Genomic DNA, 15342 nt, shown 5'->3' with positions numbered 1-15342 from the left:
ACATACAGGAAAAGACTGAGTTTTGTGGCTGTGGGGTGAGGACAGGAGGGACAGGTGCCATTTTTCCCTTGTGGAGTCCTCCTCCTGTGCAGCTGACAGGGGGGCACTACCCTCCCCCAATGCCCATAGTCAAATCTGACTCTGGATTGCTCTGCTGAGCTCTACTTGTTCCACCTTGGTGACTCTCTGAGACCCTGCCTCACCTAACTCATGTACCACATGAGGTTTTATCAGTGGCTGAAACTTACAGGAGCCAGTTGTTGGCAGCAGGCCTTGAGGTGTCTTGTTTATTTGTGGAACTACCCAAGGACTGTTACTGGTGACAAGCAGCCTCAGTTCACAGCATGGCTTCTTCCACACACCAGGTTTAGCACAGGCAGCGACTAACTATGGATCATATTGTAACTCCTACCAGGTAGTCCCCATTGGTCACAGGCAGTGGCTGACCTGGGTCTGCACCGGCCACCCTCCCAAGAGGCCCTGGAACCAACATACCTAGAGGTCAGCTTCAGATTGCAGCAGAGCACCACCCTATTGGCCCCATAAGCGGCATACCTAAAGGACGGTATCAGCAGGCATGAGAGCCGACTGGGGTGAATCCCACTCCATGGGGTAAGCCACTTGCACAACAGCCCATAAGCTGCAGATGTGGCCAAACCCTGCAGCCAGTCAGCCTGAGGGTCAATCCCACCAATAGTAATCAAGGCTCAACTATAACAGGAAGGCACACACAACCCACACAAAAGAGACTCCTGAAATACCCAGCACAGATGATCAGGGAGACTGCGCCACTGGCCCCACAGACCACCTACTATAGCAGGCCACACAGCCAAGACTACAAGATGTAACAAATCTACCTAACAGATAAAAACAAACAGAGAGGGAGACAATGAAGAAACAAAGAAATGCATCCCAAATGAAAGAACAGAACACAGTTCCAGAAAAATAATTAAACAAAATGGAGGCAAGCAACTTACCAGATACAGAGTTCATGAAAATGGTTATAAGGATGCTCAAGGAACTTAGCGAGAACTTCAACAAAGCCCTGCCAAGCATTAAAAAAGGACATAGAAAATACAAAAAACCCAGTCAGAAATAAAGAATACAATAACTGAAATGAAGAATGCACTAGAAGGAATCATCAACAGACTAGATGAAGCAGAGGATAAAATCAATGATTTGGAAGACAAGGTAGCATAAAACACTGAATTGGAACAGCAAAACCAAAAAAGAATTAAAAAATGAGGATAGTTTAAGAGACAACATCAGGCATAACAATATTCTCAACAAAAGGGGTACCAGAAGAAGAAGACAGAAAGCAGAAGAGAGAATTGAGAACTTATTTGAAGAATAATGACTGAAAAACTTTCCTAACCTGGCTTACGAAACAGACATACAAGTCCAGAAAGTAAACAGAGTCCCAAACAGGATGAATCCAAACAGGCCCACATCAAGACACATGGCAAGGGTTAAAGACAAAAACAAAATCCTAGAGGCAGCAAGAGAAAGTCAACTAGTAATTTATAAGGGAGCTCCCATAAGACTATCAGCTGATTTCTCAACACTAATTTTGCAGGCCAAAAGGGATTGGCACAAAATATTCAAAGTGATGAAACAAGGGCCTATAACCAAGACTGCTCTACCCAGCAAAGCTATCACTTAAAATTGAAGGACAGATAAAGAGCTTACCAGACAAGAAAAAGCTAAAGGAGTTCATCACCACCAAACCAGAAATGTTAAAGAGAATTGTTAAACACAAGAAATGTTAAAGAGAAAGAAAAAAATAATAAAAAATGTGAATAAAATTACAATAACTATATATCTATCAACAATCACTTTCAATGTAAATGATTAAATGCTCCAATCAAAAGACATAGGGCAGCTGAATGGACAAGGAAACAAAACCCTTAAACATGATGCCTACAAGAGACTCACTTATAATATTTCATAAAAAATGAAAAAAAAAAAAAGTTGGGGTAGCAATATTTATACCAGGCAAAACAGACTTTAAAACAAAGTCTATAACAAGAGACAAAGAAGGACCCAGTAATTCCACTTCTGGGTATTTATCTGAAGAAACCCAAATCGCTACTTCGAGGGGATATGTGCATCCATATGTTCATCGCAGCATTGTTTACAATGGCCAAGATGTGGAGGCAGCCTGGGTGTCTGTTGATAGAAGAATGAATAAAGAGGAGGTGGTACATATATACAATGGAATGTTGCTCGGCCATGGAAGAGAATGGGTTCTTGCCATTCGCAGTGGAATAGATGGTCCAGGAGGGTATTGTTCTGAGAGGAGTATGTCAGACAGAGAAAGACAGATACAATATGATTTTGCTTATACGTGGAATCAAAAGAACAAAACAAACAAACAAAATAGAAACAAACTCATAGACACAGAGAACATTTTGATGGTTGCCAGATGGGAGGGGATTTGGAGGGTGGGTTAAAAGAGGAAGGGATTAAGAGGTACAAAAGTAGTCATGGAGATGTAGGGCATAGCACAAGGAATATAGTGAATAATATTGTAATAACTATGTATAGTGCCAGGTGGATACTAGACTAGTCAGGGGGGTCATTTCTTAAATTACATAAATGTCTAACCACTAGGCTGTACACCTGAAATTAATATAAAATAATAGTAAAGAAAGGGAAAAAAAAGAAAAAAGAAAGATCTCAAATAAACCATCTTTCTTTACGCCTCAAGGAACTAGAAAAAGAACAACAAACTAACCCCAAAGTTTGCAGAAGGAAGGAAATAATAGACATCTAAGCAGAAATAAATGAAATACAGACCAGAAAAATAGTAGAAAAAAATCAACAACATCAAAACCTGTTTTTTTTAAAAGATAAACAGAGTTGATAAATTTTTAGCTCGACTAAAGAAAAGAGAGGAAACTCAAATGAAAAAGAAAACATTACTACTAATACCATAGGTATACAAAAATGTATAAAAGGAAAAATAAAAATCATCTTATCTCAATAGACGCAGAAAAAGCATTTGAAAAAATTCAACATTCATTCATGATAAAAACTTTTAACAAATGGTATACAAGGAATGTACCTCAACATAAGAAAGGTCATAGATAGGCACACTTTGTTTTATTGTGGTTTGTTTTATTGTGCATTGCATATATTTCATTTTTACAAATTGAAGGTTTGTGATAACTCTGCATTAAGCAAGTCTATCGGTGTCATTTTTCCAACAGGCTCAGATGATGGTTAGCATTTTTTAGCAATAAATTATTTTACAAATAAAGAATGTACACTTTTTTAGGCATAATGCTATTTCACCCTTAATGGACTGTAGTATAGTGTACACATAACTTTTAGATGAACCAGGAAACCAAAAAAAATTGGTGTAACTTACTTTATTGCAATAGTCACGTTATTGTGGTGGTCTGAAACTGAACTTGAAATATCTTGAGGTATGACTGTATGACAAGCCCACAACTAACTTCATTCTCAATGATGAAAAACTGAAAGCATTTCCTAAGATCAATAACAAGACAAGGATTCTCATACAAATTGTATTCAATATAGTACTGAAAGGCTTAGCCCAAACAATTGGTCAAGAAAAACAAACAAACAAACATCAAAATAGGACAGAAAAAAGTAAAATACTCTCTGATAGCCACATACAAAAGAAGGAAAGTGGACTCTTATTTTACGCCACTCACAAAAATTAACTTGAAATAGATTAAAGTCCTAAATGTGAGATCCATAATTATAAAACTCCTAGAAGAAAACATGGGAAAAAATATCCTTGATATTGGTTTTGGCAATGATTTGTTTTCACATGAAAATCACAAAGAGGATATGAAACAAGTACAACAATAAGCAAGTAGGACTACACCAAACTAAAAAGCTTCTGCACAACAAAATAAATAATAAACTGAAAGACAACCTACCAAATGGGAGAAAGTATTTGCAATCATATATCTGATAAGGTGTTAGTATCCAAAATATATAAGTAACTCATACAGTATAGTAGCAAAAAACAAAACAAACAAACAAACAAAAAACAGAAATAATCCAACTGAAAATTGATAAAGGACCTGAATAGACATGTTCCCAAAGAAGACATACAAATGGCCTACATATAAATGAAAAGGTGCTCAACATCACTAACATCAAGGAAATGCAAATCAAAACCACAGTGAGATATCACCTCACATCTGTTAGAATGGCTTTTATGAAAAAGATAAGAGATAAGTCTTGGTGAGGATGTGGAGAAAAGGGAACCCTTGTACACTGTTGGTGGGAATGTAAATTTATACAGCCATTATGGAAAACAGTACGGAGATTCCTCAAAAAATTTTAAAAATAAAAATACCATATGATCCAGCAATCCCACTTATGAGTACATATCTGAGTGAAATAACATCAGTATCTCAAGGAGATATGTATACTCTCCTGTTTACTGCAGTATTATTCATAATAGCCAATATATAGAAATAATTGAAGTATCTGTCAATGGATGAATGGATAAAGAAAATAAAACACATGAATATGAATATTATTCAGCCATGAGAAAGAAGGAACCCTGCTATTTGCAACAAAATAGACAAAACTAGAGGACATTATGCTAAGTGAAATAATTCAGACAGAGATAGATGTATGATAAGTGTATAATCACACTTATTTGTGGAATCTTAAAACAAACAAAAAAAATTGAACACATAGAAACAGAAAGTAGAATGATGGTTATCAAGCGGCAGTGGGGTGGGTGAAATAGGGAGATGCTGGTCAAAGAGTACAAGTTTCCAGTTATAAGATGAATAATTTCTATATTACATGGTGACTATAATTAATAACACTGTATTATATATTTTAAATTTGCTAAGAGAATAGATCATAAGCATTCTTACCATACATACAAAAAAGATAACTACGTGAGGTGATAGATGTGTTAGTTAACCTGATTGTGGTAATCATTTCACAATGTATATATATCACATCATCATGTACATTTTAAATATATACAATTTTATTTAAATTATACTTCAATAAAGATAGGAAGAAATAAATACATTTATGTTAAATGGTTTTTATTTCATTTGCATGGGATTATCAGCTATCACTGCAATTTATGCTTCATAATTTATAAGCTAATAAATTAATGAAATGTTTAGTTCAACCAGATTACTTTCCATGTCATATAAATTCCTGTATTTCAGTCTACTTGAACGTAGCAGTCTATTGTTACAGTGTGAGGTTTCCTACATGAATTAATTGTGGGTTTTGCTTTATATATTTGTAGTTCATGTTATTCAGTGTGTACAAACTCATAATTTCTAAATGACCATTTTGATCATAGTTTTTTATATGACAATTCTCTCCTATGTATTGTTTTAAAGTTAATATTATCAACACATACTCTTTTTGTTTGACTAATTTAATTTTGCATTTTATCCTCAACTATTCTGGCTTAGTTTTCAGATGTCCATTTGTAACCTTTACAGAGCAATATGTAGGGTAATTTTGCTTTTTCAATCCATTCTGATTTAGTAATTTAATTAAACTATATATTAACAGTAATTTTATTGGTTCTTGCTTCTATCATCTTGCTTAATGCTTTCTGTGTTGATACTACCTTTCTACTTTTGTCAGTATTACTTTTTGGTATATTGACTATTGTGGTTTGATTTTATTGTTTTTAATAGTATAAAGTGGAGACATTCTACTTTTATTATATCACTGTTTCAAATTTCCATCTAAATGTGCTCTTATATTAGTAATGCAGATAAACAATCAGAGATGAAAGTTTAGAAGGTAGGCTGGGATATGTCATGAAGACCCATTTTAAAAGTTTATACTTGATTTGTAAAGCAGTGGGAGACATGAAGAATTTTCAAAGAGTGCAGTATGGTTAGAGATAGGCTATAGAAAGATCAATTAGTATTATGCAGAATGAATTGAAGTGAAATAAAAGCACAGGTTGCTTTTATTTAAGTCATAAGAAAGTGCTTTTGTAATCAAAGAAAATAATGAGAAGGAATGAGGATTAGAGACTTAATAAAGACTGATGTCAAATTGGATGTGATGTGCAAATAAAAGAACAGAATATACAGGAGGTGGTGTGTTACTAGTTGACTGGAATAATTATGGTGCCATTTATAATGAAAATAATTTTTTATGACTAGCTTTGTTGAAATGATCTGTTTTGGACCTGACAGACTACGTAAGTGGAAACATGCACCTAATAATCCACCATGTGGAGATAGAGGTTGGGAGAGGGAGTAAAAATGGAGTAGAAGATCAGTGAGTCAGCCACTGTATTGATAGTTGAAGCCATGGGAGCTCATAAAAGCTTTGAAGGAATGTGTTAGAGAATATCTGAAGACAGAATCTGTGTATACAAGTTGTTACATTATTATGTTTCAGTATTTTTATATTCAGCTTGGTGACTTCTAGGGCTGGGGCTCTGAAGACTATCCACTGGTTTGTTGGGAGTGTGTTGTTCAAGTTCTATGTATTTGTGAATTTTCAAGTTTCCTCCTGTTAATTAATTTCTAGTTTCATACAATTGTGGTTGGAAGATTCTTCGTATAATTTCAATCTTCTTAATTTTGTTAAGACTTGTTTTGTGACCGAATATGTGCTCTGTCCTGGAGAAAGTCCCATGTACACTTAAGAAGAATGTGTCTTCTGATGCTGTTGGATGGAATGTTCCACATATGCCTGTTTTTTGTCTAATGTGTCGTTTAAATTCAGTGTTTCCTTATTGATTTTCTGTCTAGACAATTTATCAATTGTTGAAACTGAGGTATTGAAGTCCCCTACTATTATTGTATTTTTATCTATTTCTCCCTTCATATATGTTAGCATTTGCTTAATATATTTAGATGTTATACTGAAATTTTAATCTTAAGCAATTGCATTTGCAAATTATAGGCAGTTAGTAAAATCTCCATAACATTTAAACAAATCTATCATTTAAAGATATCTGACATGAATTGTCTATTGAAAACAACTGGATTTAATTCCAGAACCACATTATACGTATATGTTATCAACATTGTGCATATTTTGTCTTAATCTATTGTATTAGCTATTTGGATTTCTAATTCAACGGTGTGTTTTCTCAGTCCTCAATTAATTCCATTGTGGCTTTCATAAAGGCTTTTATTAAACAATTCCTTCAGGTGATCCATTATTGTGATCAACTGTTTTACCCAGAGGGATTACCCCAGAACAGTAACACCACATTTATAACATTTATAATAATGCCTAATAAGACTGGATTCTTTCTGGCAGTGCTTTACCTTATACATACATTTACAAATTTTTATTTTATCCAATTTCTAAAAAGGGATGAGAATAGGTTTTCTATGAAGAATCACATTGTCTTTCCGCTCTTTTTTTTAAATATATGTATTTTTTATTTTTCAATTACAGTTGACATATAACATTACATTAGTTTAATGTGTACAACACAGTGATCAGATATCAATACAACTTAAGAAATGATTACCCTGATAAATCCGGCACCTATCTGATATAATAGTTATTACAATATTATTGACTATATTCCTTATGCCATATTTTACATCCCCATGACTGTTTTGTAACTACTAATTTGTACTTCTTAATCCCTTTACCTTTTTTATCCATCCCCCCAACATTACTCTCATCTGGCAACCATCAAAATGTTCTCTGTATCTTTGAGTTTGTTTCTCTTTTGTTTATTCATTTTGTTCTTTATTCCACATGTAAGTGAAATCATATGGCATTTCGTTTTCTCTGTCTGATTTACTCCACTCAGCACAATACCCTCTAGATCCATCCACGTTGCTGCAGATGACAAGATTTTGTTCTTTTTCGTGGCTGAATAATATTCCATTGTATATGCACTACATCTTTTTTATCCATTTATTCATTGATGAACAAAAACACCCAGGTTGCCCCCATACTTTGGCTATTGCAATGAACATATGGATGCACATATCCCTTTGAAGTAGTGCTTTCAATTTCTTCAGATAAATACCCAGTGGTGAGATTACTGGGTCCTTCTTTGCCTCTTGTTATAGCCTTTATTTCAAAGTCCATTTTGTCTGATACAAGTATGACAACTCCAGCTTTTTTTTCATTTCCATTTTTATGAAATATATTTTTCCATCCCTTTACTTTCAGTCTGTGTGTGTCTTTTGCTCCAAAGTGAGTCTCTTATAGGTAGCATATGTAATATCTGTTCAGCCACCCTGTCATTTGTTTGGAGCATTTAATCCACTTATATTGTAAGTAATTGTTGATAGATATGTAGTTATTGTCATTTGTTATTTATATTTTTGATCTTTTTTCTTCCTCTTCTTCTTAAAGAAGTCTCTTTAACATTTCTTGTGATACTGGTTTGGTGGTGATGAACTCCTTTAGCTTTCTCTTGTCTGGGAAGCTCTTTATCTGTCTTTTGGTTTTAGATGATAATTTTGCTGGGTAGAGTACTCTTGATTATAGGCCCTTGCTTTTCATCACTGTGAATATTTTGTACCAATCCCTTCTGACCTGCAAAGTTTCTGTTGAGTAACCAGCTGACAGTCTTGTGGGGGATCCCTTGTTGGTAACTAACTGCTTTTCTCTTTGTCTTGCCACTCTTTAACACCAATAACTGATTCTAATAATACACAATGTTACTAATGATGGCATGTATCAATCTCTAAACTTTGCATGTTCAAACTCCATGCTTCTGATCACATACAGTGAATGTATATAATAAAGAGTTATGCCAGCACTGATTAGAGACAATTTCTTATTAATTCAAGGTTATTTGAAAAGCATTATTGAGATATTTAGCAGAATCCTTAATTGTTAGAAAGCAATAGACAATTTAACAATTTTCACCTAGAGAGAACAGACTAAATGGTAAATTTCTCAAGCATTATCAAGGAGAGAGAGAATGAGAGGAAGAGTTAGCGTCTGCACACAGCATGAGTATTCTCTAAAGTACAATGCTGGTGCAGTATGGAAACTATCTCTGACATGCTCCAGCTTTTAGCCATTATCATGTATGTTGGCAACAAAATTACTGAATAAGAATATGTTCATCCATTTATTCATTCAGTCATTCAACAAGTACTCATTGTGTGCCTCCCTTGTGCCAGGCACAGTTCAGAGTTTTTAGGATACAGAGAATGTGACAGAAAATCTCCTCTCCTCATAGAAAATACATTACTACAGCAGAATGTAGGCAGACAAAAAACAAGTAAAAATGAACAAAACAAGTTCAGAAAGAGATTGGTGCTAAGAAAAAAAAGTGATGTATCCAAGTGAATGTGGATAGGTCCACTTCAGAATGGGAAGACAGAGACAGGCTTTTGGATGAAAAGAAGTACAAATCTCAGTTACTGAGGGGATAGTTACATGGGATTTTTCCTTTGTCTCTCTCCTGCTGACCATATTTTGCCATTTCACTACTTATTATTGTTCCATTAAAGTGTTGAAATGCTAGTCAATAAATGATTACTGAAATCCCACTGTGTTCTCAGCACCAGTACGATTGGAAAATGTGGTTAAATTCAAACAACTAATTCTACTGCTGTGATAAAATATGTGGTGTGGAATGATACTTACGTCAGCAAATAACTTAAGTCTTCTTGTTTTGAGGGGTGTATTTGAGTTTAAGTTCCCCCAGCTATTCATACCTCACATATCTGAGATTCAGCCGTCAATGTCCCAGGAACTCCTCCAAGAAGAGGCATCATTTATTGCCACTAGATGGCACCAATTATTTTCAGATTTTTAGGCCAAAACAAAACAAAACCTATTTCTATGTAATGACTATATTTCAAATGAAAGACTGTTAATTAGCACCATTATTAATAAAAGTATTGATCTTTCATTAATAATTTTGATGGTATTAAAGCTAGCATTAAAGATGATATGTTCATTTACACATACTTGTTTTTCAATGTATATTTGTTCCAGATAATCTTTTTAAAAAGTGTATTAGCAATGTTATTGAAAACATTTTAAAAAGCAATTGAATATATTAAATATATATTATAATTTAATATATAAATATCAGGATCAAAAATAGCTGATAAAAATATATTATGATATTACATAAATCTTTAATAGTTTTGTAGGAAATAGTTTCAATAAAATCTGGTAGAATTCTTTATTTTTTAGAAGTAATTTCCCACTGTTTCTCTCAAAAATATGTAATATTTATAAGTAAATTGAAAAAACCCTGGTATTTATTATTGCAATTAAATATAACAAAAATAATTACAAAATGTAAAATAGTATAGGAATAACTTCAGTAAATGTATATCACTTAGTCATATTTTATATAAAAATGTAATACGCATAGCTTTATAAAGCTTAACAAGTATTGAGATCTAAAAAGTACATTTTATCATATAATTTTCCTGTTTCTAATTAGTAAGTTTACAGTGAAACTAAAACATATGCAAAATTTTTCTAAAGTACAAGAACATGAAATATTCTTATTTTTCAAAAAAGTGCTAAGTAAACATTCAAAGTATGTTTATTCAGAAACAAAATGTAACTATTCTCTCATCTTTCATTAAAAATATAAAAATGGCTCTGTAATAAATATAACCTATACTTTTACATCATTAGCCTTCAAAATAAAAGTGCAGTAAAAAATGACAGTGCACATAAAATGCACTAAAAAGTATAATATTGTAGTACGAATATATTATAATTACATAGAAAAAAATGACAAGTTGCACATTTATTATGCTAACAGATTTGTTTTTTAAATTTAAACATCTTTGTTACTTCAAGATGAAAAATGAGTGCCTCAAACTAGCTGCTATTATGACTATCACTATATTTCCTTCATTCTGAAACAGTCAAAAAATAATACTCACTTTAATATCTTCCAGAGTTTTTTGCCTCATGGTAATGAGAAGTCTATGTCTCTGGTCTTCTTCATAGATTCTCTCTTTACATTTGTTCCTTTCACTAATGAGATGATTATACATAGCTTGTGCATGTTCCTTTTTAAATCTCATAGTTAAAAATTGGTTCCTGTGAAAAAAGAATTGCAATTACCACTAATCAATTTACAATTTATTTCCTAAAATACACTTATGATACATTTTAAAAGACTCAATATTGAGGAGAAGTTCCCAGATGGTGGATTAGATAAATGCTATGCCTGCTGCCTCCCAGGATGACATCAAAATTACAACCTCAAGGACCAATCAACCTCAAGAATTAGCTGAAGACTAATTGAACAAAATCCCTATAACTAAGGATATAAAGAAGAGGCCACATTGAGACTGGTAGGGAGGGAGGAGATGCAAAATGGGCTGACCTAAACCCACAGGTAGTGGTTGAACACTAGGAGGGACACCTTCATGGTGGTGGTCCCATCTGAATAGGGAGAGGTCCCAGAACCATAAGGACTCCCCAGCCTAGGGGTCGTGTGCCGGGAAGTGGAGTCCCCATAACATCTGGCTGTGAAAATTAGCAAGGACTCCATCAGACGGAAGGTGGCTGGAAACCCAGGTGTTCTTTTAAAGGGCCAACAAACAGACTCATTTGCTTGAAAACAGTTTGGCTCCAGTGGAGGGGTGGCAACTCAAGAAGTACAAGAGACATACAGAGTTGTGTGGATTCGGAGCAAGGGCTGGAGAGATAGCTGCCACTGTCCTTGTGTGGAGCCTGCCTCACATGTACCCTACAGGAAGGTGCCATATTACCTATGTTGAACCCTCCCACTAAGGGTGAAATCTGAGAATGCATTACTCTGGTATAATCCAAGGGCATGCACCACCTTGAAGACAGCCTGGGCCCCCGCCCAGCCCAGCTGGTGCTGCATCGCCTGGGGCACTGTCAGCTCCTGGGTGGCTTGCCATGCCCCACAAGCTGTGGAAGTTTTTTACAGCAGTGGAAGGGCGGCAGTAGCCTGGAGAAATTTTGGTAGTGGGCAGTCAGCCGCAACTTTTGCCGCAGCCTCTCTTGGGTGGCTCTCGAGGATCTGTGGGCCCTAGGCAAGCAGTGGCCAGCCAAGGTGTTCTCAGGTCATTCTGTGAAGTGGTATCAGGTTTGGCACTGCTGCAAAAACTGAATCTGCATTAACTTTGTAAAACCACCAGCCATTCCTCATGATTTCCTGTTACCCTGCCCCACCCAGCTAGGGCTGCATCTCACAGGACACTCTCAATACTGGGTCAACCAGCCCAGCCCACACATCTAAAGAACTTCTTTGAACAGCTGAGACTTATGGACATCTGGCAGCTGGCAACAGGCCTAGGGTGGCCCTGGGCCTTTTTGCTAAGCTGCCTGAGGCCCAATACTGGTAGAAGCCAGCCTTGATTCACAGCGAGGCCATGCCTACATGTCTCCAGGTCCAGCACAGGCAGCAACCAACCACATACAGCACTGTAGCTCCTACCAGGTGCCCAGGGCCAGTCACAGGCAAGGACGAAGTAGGCCTGCACAGGAGCCCCTCCCAAGAGACATCAGAAACAACACACCCAGAGGCTGGCTTCAGACCACACCAGAGCACTACCTTGTTAGACCCACAAGCAAAACACCCAAAGAATGATCTCAACAGGCACAAGGGGCTACTGGGGTGAATCCCCCTCTGAAGGGTCAGCCCCCACACAGCAGCTCATACACTGGAAACATAGCCAATCCTGACTGCCAGTCAGCCTGAAAGTCAATCCCACTCACTGATGTGCCAAAAGCAATCAAGGCTCAACTACAACAGGAGAATACACACAACACACACAAGGGGCACTACTGAAACACATGAACAGGTGATCAGGGAGACTGCACCATTGGACCACATGGGATACATACTACAGAAGGCCAACTGGCACAGACTGAGAGACATAGAAGATCTATCTAATACACAGAAGCAAACACAGAGAAGCAGCCAGAATGAGGAAACAAAAAAACATATCCCAAATAAAAGAGCAGGAGAAACCTCCAGCTCTACCTAAATAAAATGAAGGTAACCAATCTAACAGAGACAGAGTTTAAAACACTGGTTATAATAATGCTTAAGGAACATAATGAGAACTTCAACAAAGAGAGAGTATACATAAGGAAGGTCATAGAAACCATAAAGAAAAAGTCAGAAATAAAGAATACAATGGCTGAAATGAAGAATACCCTAGAAGGAATCAACAGCAGATTAAATGAAGTAGAGGATCGAATAATTAATTTAGAAGACAAGGTAGCAGAAAACACCCAATCAGAACAACAAAAAGAAAAAAGAATTAAAAAATGAAGATAGTTAAAGGGACATGTGGGACAACATCAAGCATAATGACATTTGCATCATAGGGGTAACAAAAGGAGAAGAGAGAGAGCAAGGGATCAAGAAATTATTTGAAAAAATAATGACTGAAAACTTCCCTAACTTGGTGAAGGAAATAAACATGCAAGCCCAGGAAGTGAAGAGTCTCAAGCAAGATGAACCCAAATAGGTCCACACCAAGACACATTATAATTAGAATGGCAAAGGTTAAGGACAAAGAGAGAATCCTAAAAGCAGTACGAGAAAGACAACTAATTATTTACAGGGAGCGCCCATGAGACTATAAGCTGATTTCTCAACAGAAACTTTGTAGGCCAGAAGAGAGTGGCAGGAAATATTCAAAGTGATGAAAAACAAAGGCCTACAACCAAGACTACTCTACCCAGCAAGTCTAGCTCTTAAAATTGAAGGAGAAATAAAGAGCTTCCCAGAGAAGAAAAAACCTAAAGAAATTCATTACCACCAAGGCAGTATTAAAAAAATATTAAAAGGCTTTCTTTAAGAAGAAGAGGGGAAACAAACAAAGAAGATAAAAAATATGAATAATAAAATGTCAATAACTATGTACCTATCAATAGTCAGTTTAAGTGTAAATGGATTATATACTCCAATCCAAAGACTTAGAGTAGCTGAATGGAAAAGAAAACAAGACCCATGCATATACTGTCTACAAGAGACACACCTCAAATCGAAAGACACACATAAACTGAAAGGAAAGGGATGGAAAAAGATATCCCATGCAAATGGAATCAAAAAATAAATTGGAGTAACAATACTTATATTAGACAAAACAGACTTTAAAACAAAGACTATAATAAGAGACAAAGAAGGACACTACATAATGATAGATGGATCAATCAAACAAGAGGACATCATCCTAGTTAACATCTATGCACCCAATATAGGAACACCTAAATATATAAAACAAATATTGACCAACATAAAGGCAGAGATTGACAGTAGCACAACCACAGTAGGGGACTTTAACACTCCACTGATACCATTGGATAGATTTCCCAGATAGAAAATTGACAAGAAAACAGCAGCCTTAAATGACATAGTAGACCAGATGGATTCAATTTATATATTTAGAGCATTTCACCCCAAAGCAGCAGAATATACATTCTTTTCAAGTGCACATGGAACATTTTCCAAGACAGACCATATGTTAAGCCACAAAACAAGTCTTAATATATTTAAGAAGGTTGAGATCATATCAAGCATCTTCTCTGGCCACAATGGTATGAAACTAGAAATAAAATACAAGAAAAAAAACTGAAAAATGTACAAACACATGAAAGCTAAATAGTATGCTAATAAATGGGTCAACAGTGAAATCAAGGAAGAAATCAAAAGATACCTTGAGACAAACGAAAATGAAAACACAACGACCCCAAATCTATGGGATACAGTGACAGCAGTCCTAATAGGGTAATACATAGCAATAAGGTGCACCTCAAGAAATAAGAAAAATCTCAAATAAACAGTCTAACTTTACTCTTAAGGGAACTAGAAAAAGAACAGCAAACAAAATGCAAACTGAGTAAAAGGAAGGAAATAATAAAGATCAGAGTAGAAGTAAATGAAATAGAGGCTAAAAGAACAATATAAAAGATCAATGAAACCAAGAGCTGTTTTGTTTGAAAGATAAATAAAATTGGCAAACCTTTAACCAGACTCATCAAGGAAAAGAGACGACCCAAGTAAATAAAACCAGAAATAAAAATGGAGAAGTGACAACGAACAACATAGCAATACAAAAAATTTTAAGAAAATAGTATGAGCAACTATACATCAAAGAATTGGACAATCTGGAAGAATTGGATAAATTCCTAGAAGCATACAATCTTCCAAGGCTGAATCCAGAGAAACAGAAAAATCTGAACCAACTGATTACTATTAATGAAATCAAACCAGTAATAAAAAATACTCCTGACAAGCAAAAGTCCTGGACCAGACGGCTTCACAGGTGAATTTTACAAAACATTCAAAAAAGAATTAGCATCTATTCTTCTCAAGCTAGTCCAAAAAATTCAAGAGAAGAGGTTTCCAAGCTCATTTTACCAGGTCACAATTACCTGGATTCCATAACCAGA

The 15342-nt window shown here is 35.5% G+C and overlaps 1 protein-coding gene across 1 annotated transcript in view; it reads right to left on the bottom strand.

Moving 5' to 3' along the window:
* CCDC178 (coiled-coil domain containing 178) overlaps positions 1-15342 on the bottom strand; it is a 327539-nt gene that overhangs the window by 206924 nt on the left and 105273 nt on the right. Inside the window, exon 18 of the mRNA XM_074339729.1 lies at positions 10842-11001. Within this exon, the coding sequence (XP_074195830.1) occupies positions 10842-11001 (160 nt within the window). The remainder of the gene's footprint in view (positions 1-10841; positions 11002-15342) is intronic.

Source organism: Rhinolophus sinicus, linkage group LG09 (assembly GCF_036562045.2).
Source record: "Rhinolophus sinicus isolate RSC01 linkage group LG09, ASM3656204v1, whole genome shotgun sequence".
In the NCBI taxonomy this organism is placed as follows: Eukaryota; Metazoa; Chordata; class Mammalia; order Chiroptera; family Rhinolophidae; genus Rhinolophus; species Rhinolophus sinicus.
The sequence above is the reverse complement of the archived record's forward strand: the minus strand, read 5'-3'. Positions and strand labels throughout refer to the sequence as shown.